Here is a 24,252-nt window from a genome sequence, read left to right as displayed (position 1 = left end):
CCTCCACCATCCCCTAGGAGGCAGAGCCTCATGCTCCCACCCTTTTGCACTGGCCTTTCTGAGCAACACACTAAAAATATTTGGGTAAGTTATATTCAAGGTGCCAGGGTCTGATGAAATTCGTTTTGGGATATTGAAGGAACTAGCTGAAGCAGTCTTCAAATCATTACCAATTATCTTTGAGAACTCTTGGAAGACAGGGAAGGACCTGGAGGAGTGGAGAAGGGCAAATATAGTACTTATATTTAAAAAGGGGAACAAAGGGGACTTGGGAAATTATACTTTGATACTTTAAAAGATACCAGAACAAATTATTAAACAACTGCTTCCCAAGCCCCTAGAAGATAATAGAAAGATCCAGCATGGCTTTGTTAAAAACAAATCAAGCCAGATTATCTAATTTATTTCTTTGGTATGGTTACTGGCCTTGTGGATTGGACGCAAGGAGAGAAGGAAGCAGTAGATGTGCTACAGCTTACTTTTACCAAAATTTTTGACAAAGTCTTACATGATATCCTCATAGGAAAGCTAGGGAAATGTGATCTAGATGAAATTACCGTTAACTGAGTGTACAGCTGGTTAAAAGACATCTAAAGTAGTGTGTCTCAAGAATTTACTGTCAATGTGGGAGGGAGTTTGTAGAGGAGTTCCGCAGAGGTAATCACTGGGTCAATTATTATTCTGTGTTTTCACTGATGACTTGTATAATGGATGGCTTTAAGTTTATAAAATTTGCAGATCACACCAGTCTGGGGAGCTCACAAGTGCTTTGGAGGACAGGAAGAGAATTCAAAACAATCTTGACAAATTAGAGAACTGATTTGAAATGTGAAAGTTAAAATGTAATAAGCATCTTAATGAGAAAGGAAATATTAAGTGCACAATTAGGAAATGGAGAGCAACTGTTTAGGTGTCTGTACTGATGAAAAGGTTCTGCAAGTCACAGTTATTTACAAACTGAACATCAGTCAACACTGTGATGCAGCTGCCAAAGAGGTTGGTACCATTCTGGGGTGTGTTCACAGGAGTGTTGTATGTCAAAGATGGGAGGTATATGTCGCAGTCCACTCCGCATTGTTGAGGCCTCAGCTGGAGTAATGTGTCCAATTCTGGAGAGCCAAGAAAGAATACAAGGGTTAGAAAATCTGACCAATGAGGGACTGTTAAATAAACAGGATATGTCTGGTCTTGAGAAAGAAGTCTGAGAATGGACATGATAACAGTCTTCCCACACATAAAGGACTGTTATAAAGAGGATGGGGACCACTTGCTCTCCGTGTGCGATGAAGCTTGGCCAAGGAAATAAAGGTCTTAAAAAGCAGCAAGGGAGATTTAGGTTAGATATTAAGAAACAAATTAAGCTCTGGAATAGGAGTCCAAGGGAGGTTGTGGCACCACCATCCCTGGAAGTTTTTAAGAACAAGATGAACAAACACCTGCCAGGGCGGTCTAGGTTTACTTGGCTCTGCCTCAGCAGAGGGAATGTACTAGATGATCACTCAAGATCATTTCAGCCAAACATTTCTATGATTCTATAATTCTATGTCAGATTGTCTCTGCCTGCACCTACCCTGCTAGGCTTGTCACCCCCACCCTGATAACCTGCAGTTTGAGTGGCAGGAGGTGGAAGCAGGAGCAAGGTTCGCAGTAGCAGTGAGAAAGTGAAAGCTAATCAGCACTTGCTCTAGAAAAGGATCTCAGTCTTCCCATCTCTTGCCACAACAACTACTGATGACTCCTTCTGAAACTTGGGCTGCATCCAGGCATGAAAGGGTGTAACAGGTTAGGATTAGGCAGCACTTCAAGCATCAAAAGAGAATATTTCTGGAGGCTCCAGTGAATGATCATGATCCAGCAGTGTGACAGTCCTAGTATAGGTGGATATCTCTTGAGAGCTTGTGCTTCTTTGTGGATACCACACATGAGAAGACTCATCAGAAGCAAGGCAGACTAAAGAAAGTTCAGGAGAGGGCAAGCCAAAGGATGAAAGACCAGACTGCTATCCCACCCAAGGAGCAGCCATTATCTGGTACATGTCCCTATACAAATTTCTCCCCTCCAGTGTTAGCCGATGGCCTGGTGAGATACCACGTGTGCCTTCACTTCATCGGAGTGTTTAACTGCTAGGACAGAAAGTCCCTTCACAGTGGGCAGCCGGGGGTGGCTGACGGATGCCCCAAGGATTATCGCCCGAGTCTTTAACTGATAGGACAGAAAAGTCCCTTTGCAGCGGGCAGCCAGGGAGGCTGACAGGTGCCCCAAAGGTTATACTGAGAGCCTCCTTCACCCGAGTCTTTGACTACTAGGACAGACAGTCCCTTCTCAGCGGGCAGCCAGGAAGGCTGCCGGGTGCCCCAAGAGTCTGCCCCGTGGAGGCAGCACGACTCAGCGCTCAGCTCTCAGTACACCTTGCCAATGACCACGCTAATACAGCCAAAACCAGATGGGGTTCTTTGTTTGTGTTCGGTTTAGCACAGTAACAGGAGGAGTCAGGCTAAAACTTAAACAGTTACTATTTATTTGACAAGAAAAGCTTAACTCTTATGGTTACAAGGCTATTGTGTCACTTCTTTGGTCACAAGCAGCTAGCATGTAACAAAGTAATTTAGTTCATAGATCTATTATTAAATGTACACAAAAGCAAAACACATAGCAGGTATAATTCTCACACCTGTGTTACCCGACTTTGGCGTGGCCAGCATCTGTCACTCAATCCCTCGGGAAGAAGAAGTATGAGGAGGGTGTCCCCTGGGACCTCAGGAGGCAAAGACCTTCCTGACCGGCAGGTTTAGGTGATTGGAGCTCAATTACAGTGGGCTGCTGGACCCTTCTTTATACCCCTTGGGTCACGTACACTCTTCCTTATCTTAAAGATGCCAATTGTGTTAGATTGTCTTGTGACGCTAGTTCTCACAGAGGAGTTACAGAGACTTAATTCACACCTGTGAGGTGGAGATAATTTCAGCATTCTTTTCTTATGGGTGTGAGATTCCTCTCCTGGGACGATGTGTAGGCATATCAATCACTGGTACTAGCCACAGGCAGCCTGAGGCCCTGGTTGTCTGCTAGCCCGTTTGTCTTTTGTTGTTTGGTTTCTGTCCGTCGTTCAGGGTCATGATGAGGCAGCACATCTGTGCGTCCTGAAGCATTAACTACTCTCTCTCTCTGTTGCGATCCAAGAAGGTGGAGGGGAAGGAGTTTTTGTCTGGCTATACCCAGACATATTCTGTGTTTGTTCTCCCTTCCATAGGTGTACAACCTACTTCCCATCCAAGAGTTATATGGTTACATCTTCAATGGTCTGAACCTGGAAGATGACACCAAAGATCCATGCGTCCCAGCTAACAACATTTTTTACAAAGGCTTGTATTACACACCTGCATCCACCGACTTCAGTCCAGATGTCTATCAGTATTTCAAGGCAAGCATGCTGGAATTTCTTTAAATCAGCCCACAGTGAACAGTCACGCGGTTTGTAGTGGAAGAAGAAAGCAGGGAAGGGGATGGAGATGAAACACAGGTCCCCTTCCTCGTTTTCTCACTTGCAAATCATGAAACCAGCAGGCACCTTTTGTAAGATGTACAACCTATTCTGCTGGCATGTCCACATGCACTTTATTGGCAAAGAAAGGGGTTTGTGTGCTGAAGTAGAGGTGGTCAGAAACTTCAGGATGAAACTGGTCAGAAAATGGCAGTTTATAAAACTTTTTAGTGGAAAGGGCTGGTTTTGACAAAACTGTTGTTGGGATGGTTTCTTATATCCTGGGGGGGAAGTTCTGGTGAAAAATAGACAGAGAGGCCCACCTTAGAGTAGCCAGTAACTCAGTGATTACAGCCCTCATCTGTAGCATGGAAAATGTGATTTGAAATCCATGTTCTGCCTGTTTCAGTGGAGAATCTGGAAGCTAGGTCTGCATTCACCCACTGAGTGTTCTGACACAGGGGCTCTAGACCCACCCTGAAGTTTAAATCCCTGAATTTCATTTTGATGTCTTCTTAAAGTGCATGTGTAGCCTCAGATTGAACTCAACTGCAACAGATCTCATGCCACTGCCTGGTTTGCCTGTGAAATGGGGAGTTTGTTTATAAACAGGGACAAAGAGTAATTTAGATAAAAGGCTAGTCATTATATTCACTGAAGGGTTGCTAGATGATCATGAAAACACTCAAAAGACAGAAAGCCCAAAGATAGGAATAAATTCTGAGACTGGAGAGATGTATAGCTCAGCAGGGTGAGCATTGACTTGCTAAACCCAGGGTTGTGAGCTCAGCCCTTGAGGGAACCATTTCAGGATCTGGGGCAAATAAATTAAAAAAAAAAAAAAAGGGGGAGCTTGAGTCTGCCAAGAAGGCAGGGGACTGGACTTGATGACCACCTGAGGTCCCTTCCAGCTCTATGAGATATGTATCTCCATGTGATGTGTAAGTAAATAATGGTGTGTTCTGGGGTTTGTACTAAAACCAGGGCTGTTCAGTTCATACATCAATGATCTGGGAAAAGCACTACACAGGGAGGTGTCAAAACTTACAGAGGATACAAAGGTACTCAAAACTGTGAGGTCCAAAGCTGACCTCAGAGAGCTACAAAGGAATCCCAGAAAACCAGGTGATTGGGAAACACAATGGCAGGTGGAATTCAGTGTTGATAAGTGCAAAGAAATTCATATGGCAAAATATAATCCCAATGTAATGGGTTCCAAAATGATGGATCTAAATTAACTGTTACCATTCAAGAAAGAGATCTTGGAATCACTGTTGATACATCCCTGAAAACATCTGCTCAATGTGCTGTGACACTCAAACAAGGCTACAGAATATTGTGAATCATTAGGAATGATTATTATTCTCTTATTAGGACAATAAGAGAAAAAATATCATGCTGCCTCTTCATACATTTATAGTATGCCCACATCTTAAATATTGCATGCAGATCTGGTTTACACCCCATCTAAAAAGATATATTGGATATGGAGAAGGTATAGAGAAGGCAACAGAAATGATTAGGTATAAGGAACAGCTGCCATATTAGGAGAGATTAAAAGGCCTGGGACTTTTACAGTCCTAATTACATACTTTCTGTTATCTGACCATCTGCTTGAACTGGGTTGCAAAAGAGGTGATAAGGGAGGGATATATTAGAGGGCTATAAAATCACAAATGGTGTGGAAAAATGAATAAGGAAATGTTATTTACTCCTTCACACAAAACAATGCAATCCAATGATATTGAAGGGCAACAGGTTTAAAACAAACCAAAGAAATTATTTCTCCATAGTCAACCTATTGGTCCAGAGAGGTCAACAAAATCTATTGGGACATGGAGAAAATGACCTATGTGGAGAGGCTGAGGAATCTGGGTTTATTTAGTTTTCAGAACAGAAGAAAGAGGGACCATTTGATAGCAGCCTTCAGCTTCCTGAAAGGGGGCTTTAAAGAGGATGGAGAGAGGCCGTACTCAGTAGTGAGGGATGGCAGAACAGGAAACAATGTTCTCAAGTTACAGTGCAAGAGATCTAGGTTGGATATTAGGAAAAACTATTTCACCAGGAGGGTGGTGAAGCACTGGAATGCGTTACCTAGAGAGGTGGTGGAATCTCCATCCCGAGAGGTTTTAATTCCTGGATTGACAAAGCCCTGGCTGGGATGATTTAGTTAGGGTTGGTCCTGCTTTGGGCAGGGGCCTGGACTCGATGGTCTCCTGAGTTCTCTTGCAGCCCTAGGATTCTATGATTCTAACCTGCCCTGGCTTTGGTAGAGGATGGTATGCAGGCCAAAACTATAAAGGGATTCCAAGAAGAACTAAATAAGTTCAAGGAGGCTATTAGCTAGGACGGGCAGGGACAGTGAATCCAGCCTCTGTTTTCACGAAGCTGCAACTGGATGACAGCGAATGGTTCACTTGATTGACTCTTGTGTTAATTCCTTCTAACATATCTGCCATTGGCCAGTGCTGGAAGACAGAATATTGGGCAAGATGAACTATTAGTCAGACCCAGAAAGGCTGTTCTTATGTTCTTCTATAGAAGCCAAGTGTATCTGGCCCCTGCTGTAACTCACTAAACTCCACTGCTTTCCCAGAGCTGTGACAGAACCCAGGAGTCCTGAAAGATTCTCTCTCTGCACAGAGTTAGTAACAAAGTAAGACTGTATATTAAAATTTTAAGCCTAAGCAGTGTCCTTTGAGTGACCTGCCACACGATGTCAGAACATGTTAGCATTAGAGCTGAGTAGATCAAATGTTTATTCAAGTTTCTTTTATATAGGAATTAGATGCAGAGCTAATTGCTGAGTTATCTGGGAAAAACTACAGTTTCTAAGTGCCTTAATAGCCCCTAGAAAGAGGTGATGTTTGTGTGGGGGGAGGGGGAGAAGCAGACTGGGTCAGATTTGCTTCTTGGTTTGTACTGCACATGCTCAGTAATACTGCTGAAGCCACTGTCCTCACTCCATCCACACCTTCACTTCGCCCACCCTGCTATTGCAATGTGCCCCCTCTACCAAAATCTGAATGGCATCCCTTTTCTAACCTCCTTGCTACAGACCAGTTAGAGGAAAAGTGTCTCCTGTTGAAGCTGTTTCCCTTTGTATAAGTGATTAAATACTCATTACACCAGAGAGAGAGAAATTAACTCTGACCGAGAGCACTGACTCAGTCCAATGTTTCCCACGTCCCAGGTGAAGACACTAGCACTAGAGATGATGGGGACTCCAAATAGAGCTCTCTTTGGGTTTTATGGAGCCTTTGAGGGCAGGGGATAGGGCCAGAGATAACCCTGCACTGTGGTACAGCTTTATTTCCTGCTGTCATATATCGGGCCTTCCCTTCTATCATTTGGGCCTCATAACATGAGGGCCATTCTGCAATACCAGAGGGGTGGGACTAGATTATTCAATTTCTTTTTGAGCTGTAAATGCTGTGATTCTATGGCTGAAAGGTAATGTTGAGATCTCCCACGGGAAGTGGTAGAAATCCAATTGCACTTCCAAATATACAACAGGGAACAGTCCTGTCCTGGCCCTCAGGTAAAGGGCTGGATGGAACATAATCCATCTGTAGATGCTGAAGTCAGACCCCTTCACAGCTCCATTAACATAGTTTCTGAGTGTATAAGCAGGTGATGCTGTCATATATTAGAGATTCAGCAACCAGTTTGGTTCTTGTGTGTTTGCAGTGCATGCTCTGTGTGGATTCCTCTGACACATTCTGCATTTCTCACATGCATGAAGCTCCCATGGACAGAAAATGTCATAGACACAGAAGGCAGAGGATAGAGAAGCTGGTCGTAGGATGGGAAGGGAGGAAATGGTTCTGCTAATAAGAGCCGGGAGTTTACATGGCCACTGTTCACTTCCGGTATTACCCACTCTCTTGTAATGAGAAGGCTGTGGATGGGGGAGGATAGCAGAGTGGCACAAAGCTGAACTACAGAACAGAGGTGGTTGATGTGCTTTTTGTTTTGATTTCGAAGGAGATCGGCATGAAAGCATTTACCAATTCTCAGCTCCGGCAGCCTGTCGTGTGCGGAAGTGTCAGACCAACCCCTGATATCCTTGGCCGTCCCATCCTTGGTGGAAGTTCAGCTATTGCCAAATTGTCAGGTAATAGTGCGTATTGGGGGGGAGGGGGGGATTTTTTCCTGCCTGGATCTGTGAAATGGGGAACATTTGTGGGGCGAAGGAACATTGTTTGGAGTGCACATATGAGCCCATGTGCATGTTAGCATTCACAAATACACACTTCTTCATCTGAAGTCCCAATCCAATGTGGAAAGAAAGGGCATGTTGTTTCAGTTGTTTCAGAATACCAATGGAAGCCTGTCACCTCTAAGCCACTGCTTCTCATCCAGGCTGAAAGCAGGCGGCATACATGCTTTGGGGAAACAGCTACCTGTTGGTTCCAGTCTGAGCAGTTCGTACTGGGAGGCAGCATGTCATTGGGCTCAGAGCACAGAGCTGTGAGTTAGGAAATCTGGTGTCACCTGACCAGGTGCAATCTACACCAATGAGACATTGGTCTGCCCTGTAAATCTGGTTGCCTAAAAGCGCTCTTTTTTCTTGTGATTCCCTATCTGAGCACTCTGTGTTAAGAGTCAGAAAATGCTGCACCGGGTGTCTGTGTGTTTTGCAAATCTGATTCAGCAGCTAAGACTTCAGCAGCTTGGTTGTCATACTACAGACACATGCTGATATCCCCCAGCTTTGGTTACTCCTAACCAAGTGACCTCAGCACATCCCCAGTCCTGAATTTCCCCAAAACCATGTACCCTGAAGTGTCCAGCCCTCTGTTGGACCACTCAGATACAAGAAGGTTCATTTTCTTCTTTAAAGAGACAGTACTAGGAGCTTGCCACATTGTCTAGAATTAACAGTTACTTCAGTTCAGACATGACAGGAGGCTGGGTTAAATTAAAACAAGTTTATTAATAATTGTACATAGGTTAAGAGTTGTGAAGTGAAAAACATAAAGGTAGATATCATCTTTGTTTAAGATGATTTCGCTCACCAACTACTCTTAGTCCAGCTTAGCTGACTGTCTTTCAGTCGGGACCTTCCATAGAAGGATGAGGCTTTTTCTAAACAGCTAACAAAATCACTCAAACCACAGTTTTGGTGGTGGTGGGAATTTCAGCTATCCAGCTATATTTTGAGAAACTAACACAGTGAGGCACATATTATCCAGTAAGTTCTTGGACAGCATTGAAGACAAGTTTTTTTTATTTCAGAAGGTGGAAAAGGGTATTGGGGAGAAGCAGTTCTAGCTTTGGTTTTAACAAATAGGGAGGAACTGGCTGAGAATTTGAATGTGGAAGGCAGCTTGGGAGAAAGTGACCATGAAATCATAGAGTTCATGATTCTAAGGAATGGTGAAAGGGAGAACAGCAAATCAGAAACAATGGATTTCAGGAAGACAGAATTTGGTAAACTCATAGAAATGGTAGATATGTAAGGTATCATGGGAAGCAAGACTAAGGCTGCGTCTACACGTGCACGCTACTTCGAAGTAGCGGCAGTAACTTCGAAATAGCGCCCGTCACGTCTACACGTGTTGGGCGCTATTTCGAAGTTGAAATCGACGTTAGGCGGCGAGACGTCGAAGTCGCTAACCCCATGAGCGGATGGGAATAGCGCCCTACTTCGACGTTCAACGTCGAAGTAGGGACAGTGTAGACGATCCGCGTCCCGCAACATCGAAATAGCGGGGTCCTCCATGGCGGCCATCAGCTGGGGGGTTGAGAGATACTCTCTCTCCAGCCCTTGCGGGGCTCTGTGGTCACCGTGGGCAGCAGCCCTTAGCCCAGGGCTTCTGGCTGCTGCTGCTGCAGCTGGGGGTCCGTGCTGCATATACAGGGTCTGCAACTAGTTGTTGGCTCTGTGTATCTTGCACTGTTTAATGAAAGTGTGTCTGGGAGGGGCCCTTTAAGGGAGCGACTTGCTGTTGAGTCCGCCCCGTGACCCTGTCTGCAGCTGTGCCTGGCTCCCTTATTTCGATGTGTGCTACTTTGGCGTGTAGACGTTCCCTCGCTGTGCCTATTTCGATGTTGGGCTGAGCAACGTCGAAGTTGAACATCGACGTTGCCAGCCCTGGAGGACGTGTAGACGTTATTCGTCGAAATAGACTATTTCGATGTTGCAACATCGAAATAAGCTATTTCGAAGTTGGGTGCACGTGTAGACGTAGCCTAAGGGTGCATCTACAGTAGCCAGATACTTCGAAGTAGCTGGCATAATGTTGAAATCATATCACGTCTACACTTGCCGTGAGCTATTTCGATGTTGAAATCGATATTAGGTGGCAAGATGTCGAAATTGCTATTCCTATCTGAAGATGGGAATAGCGCCCTACTTCGACATTCAATGTCAAAGTAGGGTGTGTGTAGATGATCCACGTCCCACTACGTCGAAATAGCGGGGTCCTCCATGGCGGCCATCAGCTGAGAAGTTGAGAGACTCTGTGGGGCTCTGTGGTCTCCACATGCAGCAGCCCTTAGCCCAGGGCTTCTGGCTGCTGCTGCTGGTGCTACTGCTGCTACTGCAGCTGGGGGTCCATGATGTGTGCACGGGGTCTGCAACCTGTTGTCGGCTCTGTGGATCTCATGCTGTGAAGGCTGAGTGTGTCTGAGAGGGCCCCTTTAAGGGAGTGACTTGGGGCTTTGCTGGCCCCTTATTTTGATGGGGAGCACTTGTGTGTGTGGACGCTCCGCATTTCCTTCTGGGGTGGCTCCTTTCGACATTCTCTGTTGCTACTTCGATGTTGAACGTAGATGGCACCAGCCCTGGAGGATGTGTAGACAATACACATCGAAGTAGCCTATTTCGATGTTCTTATGTCAAAATAGGTTACTTTGACGTAGTGTGCTAGTGTAGATGTAGCCTAAGAGGAAAAACAACTGAAGAGAACTGAAAGTTTTTCAAAGGGACATTATTAAGGGCCCAAGAGCAAACTATACCATTGTGCAGGAAAGGAAGAAAGTATGGTAAAAGACCACCTTGACTCAGCCAGAAGATCTCAAAATAAAAAAGGAGTCACATAAAAAGTGGAAATTAGAACAAATTACAAAGGATGAATATAAGCAAACAATATGTGTATATAGGGACAAGATTAGAAAGGCAAAGGCACAAAATGAGCTCAAAGTAGAATCATAGAATCCTAGGGCTGGAAGGGACCCCAGGAGGGCAGTCAGTCTAGCTCCTTGCCTAAAGCTAGAGAAATAAAGAGTCTCAGGAAGACATTCTATAAATATATTTGAAGTAAGAGGAGGACCAAGGACAGGGTCAATGATAAGCCCACTGCTCAGTGAGATGGAAGAAATAATATCAGGAAACTTGGAAATGACAGAGATGCTTAATGACTTCTTTTTTTCAGTCTTCACCAAGAAGTCTGATGAAGAAATACCTAACATGGTGAAAGCTAGTGTGAAGAGAGTAGGTTTAGAAGATAAAATAAAAAAAAGGAAAGCAAGTTAAAAATGTCTTTAAAAAGTTAAATATCTGCAAGTCACCAGGGCCTGATAAAATGCATCCTAGAATACTCAAGGACCTGATAGAGGAGATATCTGAGCCTTTAGTTATCATTTTTGAAAAGTCCTGGAAGTCAAGAGAGATTCCACAAGATGTAAAAGGACAAATATATGCTTTGTCTACACTACATGATAAAGTCAATTTTAAGGCATTTAGCTCAATTTTACAATGTCACTGTCTTCACTGTAAATACCATTAGGTTGATTTTAGGGAGCGCTAAGGCTGATATTATAACACCGTGTAAAGTGACTCGGCATATACTCAAATTCAAATTTAAAAGTTTGAATTAAGGTAAGTGTGGAAATGCCATGTCTTTAAATTGACTTTATTAGCCTCCAGAGGTGTCCTGTATGTATCCCACAATGCCCCACGGTCATCTGCTCTGGCCACTTCCATCTCCACTGCTCTCCAGGTGCTCTCAGGTGGTAAGTAACAGGAAGCCTATGAATTTGAATTCATCACCACCAAACCTGGAAAATTTAAGGGGTGTCCAGAAGCCTGAATTTCTTTCAGCCATCACATCAGTAACCACACCATTGTATCACATTGGTAGCCATTGGCAGCTATCACATCAGTAGCCATCTCTTCCCATTGTGAGATCTGAGGCTTATAATTTGAGTTCTCAAGGTCACAAGAGAGCTCCAGCATGGGCCCATAAAGAGATGATGGATCTCCTGGCTGTTTGGAGAGATGAATCAGTGGTGGGTAGCGTTTGAGACTCCAAGCAAAATGCGGACATTTCTGAAAAGATTTCGTGTGGGCTGATCACCAGAGGTTACTCCTGAATTGCTCAGCAATCCTGGATGAAGGTGAAAAAACTCTGGAAGGCTTATCACAAAGTCTTGGAAGCCAACAGGTGATCAGGGTCATCTCTAAAGATGTGCTGGTATTATGAACAGCTGGATGCGATTCTTGGGAGGGATCTGACCACGTTGCCCGTTCTTAATTTGGACTCTTCAGGAAGCCCTTTTCCGGAGTCTAGGGTGAGGTGAGAGGATCTGAGCCCTGAGAGGGGCCAGGAGGAAGAGAGCAATGGAGAGAAGGATGGGGCAACCAGCAGGGGCCCAAGGAAACTGTTCCCAACAGCCCGCAGTTCTTTGCCCTCAGCCTCAAGACAGTCCCCTTTATACCAGTTCCCAGAATATTGGGGCCCAGCTGTTCTGATGAGTATTTTTTTTTTAGAATGGTACAAGCGGGTTGCAGCTAGGTCTAGGCATAGATTTTCTATATTTCTCAGAAGAGCATGTTAATATTTCAGGAGATAGAGTGCTTATCCTTTCTGGAAATCTCCAGGAAGGCCTCATCTAGGTACTCTTATGTTTTTTCCATGAGTTTTTTGGGCAGGCCTGACTTATTGTGGTTTCCATGATAGCACACATTGCCATGCCAGGCAACCAGATAATGATCTGGTATCATGGTGCCACACAGCATTTTGGCAAACTTTCCAGGCTTGTGCTCATACAGGATGAACATCTCTTCTTTTTCACTCTGTTATTCTTTGGAGGGTGATGTCTTCTTCGGCAAGCTAAAGAAGCATGGGAATTTGGATTAGACTTCTTTGCAATGCTCCCTTTTACATTTCCCATGACCACATTACCACACCACATGGCTTGCGGGTGCTCTGTCTTCTCCCAACTGCATGGCTGGCAGGCTCTTCTGGTCTTCTCCCCTCCTGCCACACTGCTAGCTTGATCAGGAGCCACCAAGAAACATATTTCCCTCGCTGTGCAGTTGGAAAACTTTCCCTCTGCCTTTCTTTGCACTTTACATGGATCCCTCCCCACCCAGCCAACCACGTGGCTGGAATCAAACCCTTCCCCCTAGTTATGCAGTTGCTGGGCTCTGCCGACCCAGCTCCCCAACACCGGCATAGGATTGCAGAGGATTACGAAAGTTCTGCACCCACTGCTGGTCATCTCAGGACTCCAAAATGATATGGTTCCACCAATGTGTGCTGGTTTCATGAGTCCAAAACCACTGCTCCAGGGCAGCCAGTACTTCTAAGTTCCTTTTCTGCAGTTGAGCAATTTCCTCTCCAACATCTTCATTGTCATCCTCAACCATCATTTCAGCCCACTGCCTTCATTGTCGAAAGATAAACTGTGCAACATTCTGTGAAGTTGCCTTAATGGCCTGTGCAATGACTTGAAGCATTTGAGGATCTGTGTTTGTGCTAGGACTGTGCTGCAGGTTAGTGTGTACTCTGAATTTTAGGAGAGTGATTTGCATTCTGGGATAGTGACCTCAAAAACCTATAAGCAATTACATCAATTTTTACCCTCACAATCCAGTGATACAAAACCCCAAGAATGCAACAGGGCTAAGGAACTGTGCGATAGGTATCTACAATGCATTGCTCATGCAGTCAAACTTGGATAAGACAATGGAGATGAAGTAAGTCGACATGGAGAAATGGTGAGTCAACTTTCCAGAATATTTGCGGACAATCGATTTAGAGTTTATAAGATCGAGGTTAAAAAAGTCAAATTTATTAAAAATTGATTTTATTTCACTGTGTAGACATAACTATAGTGCACATCTATAAAAACAGAAATAAGAACAGCCCAGAAAAGTACAGACCAGTCAGTTTAACTTCTGTGCAGGGAAAGATAATGGAGCAAGTAATTAAGGAATTCATCTGCAAACACTGGGGAAAATAACGTGATAGGGAAGAGCCTGCATGGATTTGAAAGGAGAAATCATGCCAGACCAATGTCCCCTCCACCCCCAATAAATGCATTATTTTTATGACAGCCATGGTCTGATTTCTTGGTTCACATGTGTAGTGGGGTGGGGTGCACAAAACATTGCAGGGAGTCTGTCAGCGGTACCTGGGCTGGGGTGGAGAGGGTGGATAGCACAGCTGCCCACTGCTGTGCAAAGGTCCACAGAGGACTTACGGCAAAGGGACCCTGGCAGGGGTGGGACAAGTTAGAAAGACATCTGTCAAGGATGGTCTAGATGGTGCTTGGTCCTGCAGTGAGAGCAGGGGACTGGACTCAATTATGTTTCAAGGCACCTTCCAGTTCTAGCGTTCTATGATTCTGTGATTCTAGAATAGAAGTATGAAGTGCTGGATTCTTTTGTCCTATGTGTGAGTCTGTTTCTGTTCCTTATTCCCAAAGAACTGTCTCTAGTCTCAAAATCAGAAGGTTTCCTGAGTATTCAGTCTCCTGCGTTTCTCTGAGATGTTGGGGACACGATAATCTACTGTCTCTCAAATTCAGGCTCAAGACAACCCTTGCTGGTTTGCTTGATAGTTTTGTTCATGGCTAATATGTAAATCAAAGAAAACACACAATTCTTACTCTAGGACAGACCTGGTTATCACCTTTACTTAGACTAGGCTGTATTCTTATATATCGTCTAGTCATGTTTTACAGAATCTTTTTGTAACTTTACATATAAGGTTAACACATGCGATTTCCAAGGTTATCAACATGTGCCATTGCTTTTCAAATAATTTCTCATATTGTAAGGCTTACAAGTTATATTTTGAATAAACATTGTTGCATTAATGTAGGGGATGTGAATTCAGGGCACTTCCAGTCACACCTGGCCTTTAGAATCATAGAATCTTAAAATCCAAGGGAAGGAAGGGAACTCAGGAGGTCATCAAATCCAGCTCCCTGCCTAAAGAAGGATAAACCCAAACTAAATCGTCCCAGCCAGCACTTTGTCAAGTAGGGACTTATGAACCTCTGGAGATGGAGATTCCACTACCACTCTAGGTAAAGCACCCCAGTGCTTTACCACTCTCCTGGTGATATAGGTTTTCCTAATATCCAACTTACACCTCCTCCTCTGCAACTTCAGACCATTGATCCTTGTTGTGCCATTCATCACTACTGAGAACAATCTCTTTCGAGCCCCTCTTCAGGAAGTTGAAGGCTGCTATCAAGTTGCTCCTCACTCTTCTCTTCTGCAAATTAAATAAGCCCAGATCCCTCAGCATCTCTTCATAGGTCAGGTGCTCCAGTCCCTTAATCATTTTTGTTGACTTCCACTGGATCTGCTCAAATCCATCCACATCCTTTCTTGTACTGGGGCACCCAGAACTGGACACAATATGCTAGATGTGGCCTCACCAGTGCTGAATACAGAGGAATAATAACTTTTCTAGATCTGCTGGAAAAGCTCCCCCAATGCACCCCAATATGCCATTACCCTTCTTGGCTACAAGAACACACTGTTGACTCATATCCAGCCTCTTACACACTGTCATCCCCAGGTCCTTTTCTGCTGTACTGCTACTTAGCCAGTCCATTCTGAGCCTGTAGCAACACTTGGGATTCTTCCTTCCCAAGTGCAGGACTCTGCACTTGTCCTTGTTAAACCTCATCAGATTTCTTTTGGCCCAATCCTCCAATTTATCTACGTCACTCTGTATCCTATCTCTATCCTCCAACATGTCTACCTGTCTCCCTAGCTTAGTGTTATCTGCAAATTTGCTTAGGGTGCAATCCATCTCCTTATCCAGGTCATTAATAACGATGTTGAACTATACCGATCCTAGAACTGATCCTTGTGGCACTCCACTTGAAACCTAGCTCAGCCATTGAATCCCTGGGTAACCTGGGCAAACAGCCTCCTTTGTGCCTGTCATTCTGGATTTGCAAAACCTACTTCATGGGAGTGTTGTAGGACTGTTTAATTTTTGCACAAAGAAGATCTGTGGTCCTCAGATAGAAGGGTCTACATACATACAGAGACTTGCCAGAGCTGTCTGAAGATCGCTAAAGCTGGTTGGTAGTTTTTCAATGAACCATTTGTGAAACATACTCAGAATCAACAGATCTCATAACTTGAACACTTGAAAACAATGCTGAAATCAAAAGTTTTGCAATTGTCAAAATGTTTCATTTAATCATTTTAAAATAAAATACAAGCTGGCTACATCTACACTAGAGGGTTCTTTTGAAAAAGCCAGGTCATTTTCAAAAAAAACCTGTGGAGCAGCTACACACAAAAGCCGTGTCTACACGTGCACGCTACTTCAAAGTAGCGGCACTAACTTCGAAATAGCGCCCGTCACGGCTACACGTGTTGGGCACTATTTTGATGTTAACATCGATGTTAGGCGGTGAGACGTCGAAGCCGCTAACCCCATGAGGGGATGGGAATAGCGCCCTACTTCAACGTTCAATGTCGAAGTAGGGACCGTGTAGACGATCCGCGTCCCACAACATCGAAATAGCGGGGTCTGCCATGGTGGCCATCAGCTGAGGGGTTGAGAGACGCTGTCTCTCCAGCCCCTGCAGGGCTCTATGGTCACCGTGTGCACAGCCCTTAGCCCAGGGCTTCTGGCTGCTGCTGCTGCAGCTGGGGATCCATGCTGCATGCACAGGGTCTGCAACCAGTTGTCAGCTCTGTGGATCTTGTGGTGTTTAGTGCAACTGTGTCTGGGAGGGGCCCTTTAAGGGAGCGACTTGCTGTTGAGTCCGCCCTGTGACCCTGTCTGCAGCTGTGCCTGGCACCCTTATTTCGATGTGTGCTACTTTGGCGTGTAGACGTTCCCTCGCAGCGCCTATTTCGATGTGGTGCTGCTCAATGTCAATGTTGAACGTCGATGTTGCCAGCCCTGGAGGACATGTAGACGTTATTCATCGAAATAGCCTATTTCGATGTCGCTACATTGAAATAAGCTACTTCGATGTAGGCTTCACGTGTAGATGTAGCTAAAATGTGTTCTTTCAAAATTAAATTGAAAGAATGTGGCTCTATTTCCGGCAGCCCTCTTCCTCTCCCAGATGCGTACCTTTTTCAAAAGAATTAAAAAAAAAAAAAGAAAAAGCATGTAGATGCTCCAGATCCTTCTTTTTGACACACAGGGCTTCCACTTCACCAGGCAGCCCTGTTTGCTGAGCTTCTGGTTGGCCATTCTGTCAAAAGAGTGGCCAGACTGCCCAGCCATTCTCTCAACAAAGTGGACTGCTCTTTTGATACGCTTACTGTGTGTGGTTGCAGTCTTTTAAAAGACCTTTCTTTGGAAGAGAACTTCAGGAAGAAATTATTTTGAAGGACCACTGTGGTGTAGCCTCGCCCCTGTTTCCCATTTGAAACTACTTGGTTTTGCGAAATTTAAGGAGAGTATACTGGAAAAGAATAAACCAGACTAAAAGGTCAAAATAGAAATAAGATGTTCTGCAATTATTGAAATTAATTATTTCAGTCGGTCCCGATCTTTTTTTTTCAGCCCTCGAATATTTTTGAGATTTCAATTTTTTATTCCATTTTGAGGTGGCCTTTGTCCTGGCCTTTGAACATGATTTTACCTAGTTCTTAGGGATAAGTATGGTATGATTTAGTAGGTGAAAATTTTATTCTTTGTCCTTAATAAAAAAAAATGCATAAAAAATTGGTCTTTTGAAAATATTTGAGGAATGGCAAAATTGTGTCCTGCCCATCTCTAACCCAGTTTAGCATAACCACTAGTCTGTATGAAGTGAGCTGATGGAGCTTAGTTCAGTTCTGGGTCATACAGGTGGTCATATGCAAAAGGTCTCACCACAACTGGAACTCAACAGATGATGAAGATTGAATTCTCTGCTTTGCCTAGAGATTTTCTGTCTTGAACACGCTGGAAACACATTGGTATGGAGTGGGGACAGTGACTTGCCTCCCATTGGCCTTGCTTTGCCAGACTGGGAATAAACACTGTGATATCAGTTTGACTGACAGAGTATATGCATGGCCACTCTGCCTTTGTACCTTTGCTAAGTGTACGGGGTTTAACCAAGCTCCCTATTCTCTCCCAACAGAGACTGTCTCTCCAGAAGATTCTCAAGACAGATCAGTGATTCATAGTGTTCGGACTTTCTTCCCTACCACATGGATTTGGACTGATGTTTTAGTAAAGTGAGTTGTACTTATTCTATCTCCCCATCTTCTTTTTAATACCCCACCATTGCCTTGAAAGGCACCAGGAAGGGCATGGAATCCTTCCTATAGCCATTTGACTTTTTCTTTTCTTTTCCCCTCCCCTTCTGCATCCCTCTATGGTGAGATTGTTCAAAGCTATCAGTCCATGTTCCCAACTAATGTACTCAGGAGGGCAGGCTCCACTGTTGAGAGGAAGGAATGTCATGTGTTTAAGGCTCTGGAGTAGGAGAATCCTATGTCCTCTTTCATATTCTAAGTTGTTACCTCAGGCACATGGCATGAGAATTTTCTAAGGGCATCTCTTCAGATAATTTGAGTGATGAGTTTTGGGCACTCAGATAATAAGGGGAATTCTCTGAGCAGAACATAGGCAGTGCTCACTCTGATGATTCTTTAAAAATCTGTTGTCTTTACTTTGTGCCACATACTGTTTTGCCCCATTTCCTCTAGTGCCACTGGTCAGGCCAACACCGTATTCACCATCCCTGACTCCATCACCAAATGGAAAGCCAGTGCCTTCTGTCTGGAGAAGCAGGCTGGATTTGGAATCTCTGAAACCATCTCCCTTACAGCCTTCCAGTCTTTCTTTGTTGATCTGGCCATGCCCTATTCCATCATCCATAGGGAAGTCGTCCTCCTTAGAGCCAACATCTTCAGCTACCGGAATGAATGCATCAGGGTATGTCCTTTCATCCCCAGTCTGATTATATGTGTTTCCCCAACCTGGATGATACCACATCCTTTCCAGGATTCTTGCCTGCAAGACTAAACAAGCAGCAACAAGACAAGTTTGTTAAGACCTATCTTTATAATGTCAAATCATTCTGGTTCCACCAATCCTTCTGAGCCACTGAAAAGCAGAGACAATGCTTGCTGAATTTTGTCCTGGTTGTGGGATACAAGCAAGCCTTCTTGGCTGAAGAGACCAGGAATGTGGGTGTACATACGGTAACTCCTCGCTTAATGTTGCAGTTCCTGAAAATTGTTACTTTAAGTTAACTGATGTTAAGTGAATCTGATTTCCCCATCAGTATTAATGAAATTGGGGAGGGGGTTAGGTTTCAGGGAAATATTTTTCAGCAGACAAAAAGATTATGTTTGTGTGTGTATGTGTGTATATGTGTGTGTGTGTAAATGTAAACAATTTAATACTGTACACAGCAATGATGTTTGTGAAGCTTGGTGGAGGTTGTGGAGTCAGAGGATTGAATATTTCCAAGATAATGTCTTGTTACTAAATGGTGAACTAGCACGTGGCTGGGCCCTCAAAGGTTAACACATTGCTGTTAATGTAGACTCAGGAGGTCATCGAGTCCAGCCCCCTGCCTAAAACAGGATCAACCCCAACTAAATCATCCCAGCCAAGACTTTGTCAAGCCAGGACTTCAAAATCTCTATGGATGGAGATTCCACCACCTCACCAGAAAATGTATTCCAGAGCTTCATAGAGTCACAGAATCATAGGGCTGGAAGGGACCTCAGGAGGTCATCTAGTCCAGTCCCCTGCTTCAAGCAGGATCAGCCCCCACTAAGTCATCCCAGCCAAACCCTTGTCAAGCTGGGACTTAAAAACCTCAAGGGATGAATAATCCACCACTTCTCTAGGCAACATATTCCAATGCTTCACCGCCCTCCTGGTGAAGCAGTTTTTCCTAATATCCAACCTACACCTCTCCCTCTTCAACTTCAGACCATTAGTCCTTGTTCTGCCCTCTGACACTACTGAGAACAGTTTCTAACCCTCCTCTTTAGAGCTTCCCTTCAGGAAGTTGAAGGCTGCTTTTAAATCACCCCTAAGACTTCTCTTCTGTAAACTAAACAAGCCCAAATCCCTTAGCCTATCCTCACAGGTCTTGTGTTCTAGCCCCTTAATTATTTTTGTTACTCTCTGCTGAACCTGCTCCAGGACATCCACATCCTTTTTACATTGGGGGGCCCAAAACTGGACACAGTGTTCCAGATGTGGCCCCACCTGTGCCGAAGAGAGGGGAACAAGCACTCCTCTAGATCTGCTCAAAATGCTCCTCCTAATGCACCCTAGTATGCCGTTAGCCTTCTTGGCTGCAAGGGCGCATTCTTTACTCATTTCCAGCCTTCCATCCACCATGAGACAATGGATTTCAGGAAGGCGGATTTTGGTAAACTCAGAGAGCTGGTAGGTAGGGTCCCATGGGAAGCTAGACTGAGGGGAAAAACAACAGAGGAGAGTTGGCAGTTTTTCAAAGGGACATTATTAAGGGCCCAAACGCAAGCTATTCCACTGCATAGGAAAGAAAGAAAATATGGCAAAAGACCGCCTTGGCTTAACCAGGAGATCTTGCATGCTCTCAAAATAAAAAAGGAATCATATAAAAAATGGAAACTAGGACAAATTACAAAGGATGAATATAGGGGAACAACACAGGAATGCAAGGGCAAGATTAGAAAGGCAAAGGCGCAAAATGAGCTCAAATTAGGTATGGGCATAAAGGGAAACAAGAATACTTTTTATAGATACATTAAAAGGAAGAGAAAGACCAAAGACAGGGTAGGCCCATTGCTCAGTGAGGAAGGAGAAACAGTAACTGGAAACTTGGAAATGGCAGAGATGCTAAATGACTTCTTTGTTTCGGTCCTCACTGGGAAGTCTGAAGAAGGAATGCCTAACATAGTGAATGCTAGTGGGAAAGGGGAACGCTTAGAGATAAAATAAAAAAAGAGCAAGTTAAAAATCACTTAGGAAAGTTAGATGTTTGCAAGTCACCAGGGACTGATGAAATGCATCCTAGAATACTCAAGGAGCTGATGGAGGAGGTATCTGAGCCATTAGCTATCATCTTTGGAAAATCATGGGAGACAGCAGAGATTCCAGAAGACTGGAAAAAGGCAAATATAGTGCCCATCTATAAAAAGAGGAATAAGTACAATGCAGGAAACTACAGACCAGTCAGTTTAACTTCTGTGCCAGGAAAGATAATGGAACAAGTAATTAAGGAAATCATCTGCAAACACTTCGAAGGTGGTAAGCTGATAGGGAACAACCAGCATGGATTTGCAAAGAACAAATCATGTCATAGCAATCTGATAGATTTCTTTGATAGGATAACGAGCCTTGTGGACAAGGGAGAAGCGGTGGATGTGGTATACCTAGACTTTAGTAAGGCATTTGATATGGTCTCGCATGATAATCTTATCAGTAAATTAGGCAAATACAACTTAGATGGGGCTACTATAAGGTGAGTGCAAAACTGGCTGGATAACCTTACTCAGAGAGTAGTTATTAATATTTCTCAATCCTGCTGGAAAGGTATAACAAGTGGGGTTCCACAGGGGTCTGTATTGGAACCGGTTCTGTTCAATATCTTCATCAACGATTTAGATATTGACATAGACAGTACGCTTATTAAGTTTGCAGATGATACCAAGGTAGGAGGGGTTGCTACTGCTTTGGAGGACAGGGTCAAATTTCAAAATGATCTGGATACATTGGAGAAATGGTCTGAGATAAACAGGATGAAGCTTAATAAGGGCAAATGCAAAGTGCTCCACTTGGGAAGGAACAATCAGTTTCACACATACAGAATGGGAAAGGACTACCTAGGAAGAGTACAGCAGAAAGGGATCTAGGGGTTATAGTGGATCACAAGTTAAATATGAGTCAACAGAGTGATGCTGTTGCAAAAAAAGCAAACGTGATTCTGGGATGCATTAACAGATGTGTTGTGAACAAGACAGGAGAGGTCATTCTTCCGCTGTACTCTGCGCTGGTTAGGCCTCAGTTGGAGTATTGTGTCCAGTTCTGGTGCCACATTTCAAGAAAGATGTGGAGAAATTGGAAAGGGTCCAGAAAAGAGCGATAAGAATGATCAAAGGTCTAGAGAACGTGACCTGTGAAGAAAGGCTGAAAGAATTAGGCTTGTTTAGTTTGGAAAACAGAAGATTAAGGGGGGCCATGATAGTGGTTTTCAGGTATCTACAAGGGTGTCATAAAAAGGAGGGAGAAAACTTGTTCTTCTTGGCCTCTGAGGATACAAGAAGCAATGGGCTTAAACTGCAGCAAGGGATGTTTAGGTTGGACATTAGGAAAAAATTCCTAACTGCCAGGGTGGTCAAACACTGGAATAAATTGCCTAGGGAGGCTGTGAAATCTCCATCTCTGGAGATATTTAAGAACAGGTTAGATAAATGTCTATCAGGGATGGTCTAGACAGTACTTGGTCCTGCCATGAGGACAGGGGGCTGGACTCGATGACCTCTCAAGGTCCCTTCCAGTCCTAGCATTCTATGATTCTATGATAACCACTAGGTCCCTTTCCATCATATTGCTACTGAGCCAGTCGGTCCTCAGCATATGACAATGCTTGGGGTTCTTCCACCCCAGGTGCAGGACTCTACACTTCTCCTAGTTGAACTGCATCAGATTTCTTTTGGCACAGTCCTCCAATTTATCCAGGTCACTCTGGATTCTCTCTCAACCCTCCCACGTATTTAACTCACCCTAGTTTTGTGTCCCCTGCAAACTTGCTGAGGGTGCAATCCAGTCCCTCATCCAGGTCATTAATAAAGATGTTGAGCAACACCAGCCCCAGAACCGAGCCTTGTGGCACTCCACTTGAAACTGACCGCCATCCAGATATTGAACCATTGACCACCACCTCTTGGGCCCGACCATCAAGACAGCTTTCTATCCATCTTATAGTCCAAGGATCCAATCCATATTGCCTTAACTTCTGGACAAGAATGTTCTGGGAGACAGTATCAAAAGCTTTGCTGAAGTCAAGGTATATCACATCCACTGACTTCCCCATATCCGCTTCACCACTCTCCTAGGCTATGTCTACACTTGCCCCCTTCTTTGAAAGCAGCATGGTAATCAGGCTGATGGGAAATTTACTAATGAAGTGCTGCGATGCATATGCAGCACTTCATTAGGCTAATTCTCCCCCGCGGCAACTTTGAAGCGTCAAACTTCGAAGTGCCAGCATGCTGTGTAGCTTCAGGCAGAGGGCTGAACTCGATGACCTCCTGAGGTTCCCTCAAGCCCTAGGTGGTCTAATAGATAAGTAATGTAACAATGAAATAACATTAACTGTGACACGATTAAGAGAGGAGTTACCATAGCTTCATTCATGGTTTAGTATTCTTCACAACTTTGTTTTATTGACGGTATCTTGACAAAACACAGCACTTTCTCCGGCAGCATTCTGCCTCAAAGCTTTGAGGCATAACGCTGCTGTTGACAGATTGTGTTGACCAAAAAGCTGCATGGATGCTCTGGGAGGCCTTCTCTCGACAGACAGGGCACCCAGGACAATGGGCAGCCCTGTCTGCTGTGCTTCCAGATGCCTGTTTTGTCACAAGAGCAGTGACTTCTGTTGACAGAGCGCTGTAGTGTAACCTGAGCCCTTCTGAAGGATGAGGCAAATAGCCTGCACTTCTTGCATGCCAGTCAGCAGCATGAGGCAGAGCTTTCTGCTCTTGAAGACAGGAGGCATAAGAGTCATGTTCGAATGTGTTGTTTCCAGCTAACCACTGGGGGATTCTAAGTACCTCACTACGCTCCTGCCCAAACATTTCCAATAACAGAGGGTTGCAGCCACACTCCCCAGTAGGATGCACACAAGCCAAAGGGGACATTTGAACAATACTTGTGCCTTCTTTGCATTGTGCTTGATTTTTCTCCTTTTTCAAAATGCTTGATTTTAATATTAAATCATGAGATCTCAATTTATCCTCTTTTTGGTGGAGGTCTCCTAGTATAACTGCAGAACTACAGCAGAGCTTTCATAACCCTTCCTTAAAGAGGTGTGTTTAAATCTTTCACAAAGAAGAAGACTTTTCTCCTACCTGTTTTTCAAGTATCTGAGTTAAATAGATGATACCAAATAAAAGTTTGACTAAAATTTCCTTCTCCTCTCCACGTCTTGTGATGTCACAACCCCTTTCCAATTTTCTGAGCAGTCCTGTAACAAAACCCAGAAATCTAGAAAATCATTTAGAAAAATATTTGGAAGAAAAGGTAACAACCCTTGGTGGCCTTCAATATATCCCATAAAGCAGCAAAAAAGAGCCCAGGCAATGTTTTCCTATGCAGGTCACCTTGTGTTTGGAGTGAGTGCATGGGTGCTGGTGAGAATATTAAGTTACCTAATGCAATGGTATATTTCATGTCCCTATGGATAGCTACCAGCGACAGGCAGAAGGTAGCTCTGTTAAAATCTCTTCTGAAGAGTGGTCCATCCAATACCACACCATCTCCTGTCCCACTACTGCCCCATAGTTTTGGCACTGCATGTCCACTGGAGACAGGCAGAAGGGAATTCCTGTGTCTGATGCAATGTGTACCACAGCAGCATTTCTCTCTTGCTCTCAG

At 44.2% G+C, this 24,252-nt stretch overlaps 1 protein-coding gene across 1 annotated transcript in view; it reads left to right on the top strand.

Annotated features, from left to right (window-relative positions):
* Positions 1 to 24,252, top strand: part of LOC142007098 (ovostatin-like) — an 84,492-nt gene that overhangs the window by 26,333 nt on the left and 33,907 nt on the right. The window contains exons 16-19 of the mRNA XM_074983633.1: positions 3,251 to 3,421; positions 7,469 to 7,598; positions 17,780 to 17,876; positions 18,351 to 18,579. Coding sequence (XP_074839734.1) covers positions 3,251 to 3,421; positions 7,469 to 7,598; positions 17,780 to 17,876; positions 18,351 to 18,579 — 627 coding nt within the window. The remainder of the gene's footprint in view (positions 1 to 3,250; positions 3,422 to 7,468; positions 7,599 to 17,779; positions 17,877 to 18,350; positions 18,580 to 24,252) is intronic.

Source organism: Carettochelys insculpta, chromosome 1 (genome assembly GCF_033958435.1).
Source record: "Carettochelys insculpta isolate YL-2023 chromosome 1, ASM3395843v1, whole genome shotgun sequence".
NCBI lineage: Eukaryota > Metazoa > Chordata > Testudines > Carettochelyidae > Carettochelys > Carettochelys insculpta.
The sequence above is the reverse complement of the archived record's forward strand: the minus strand, read 5'-3'. Positions and strand labels throughout refer to the sequence as shown.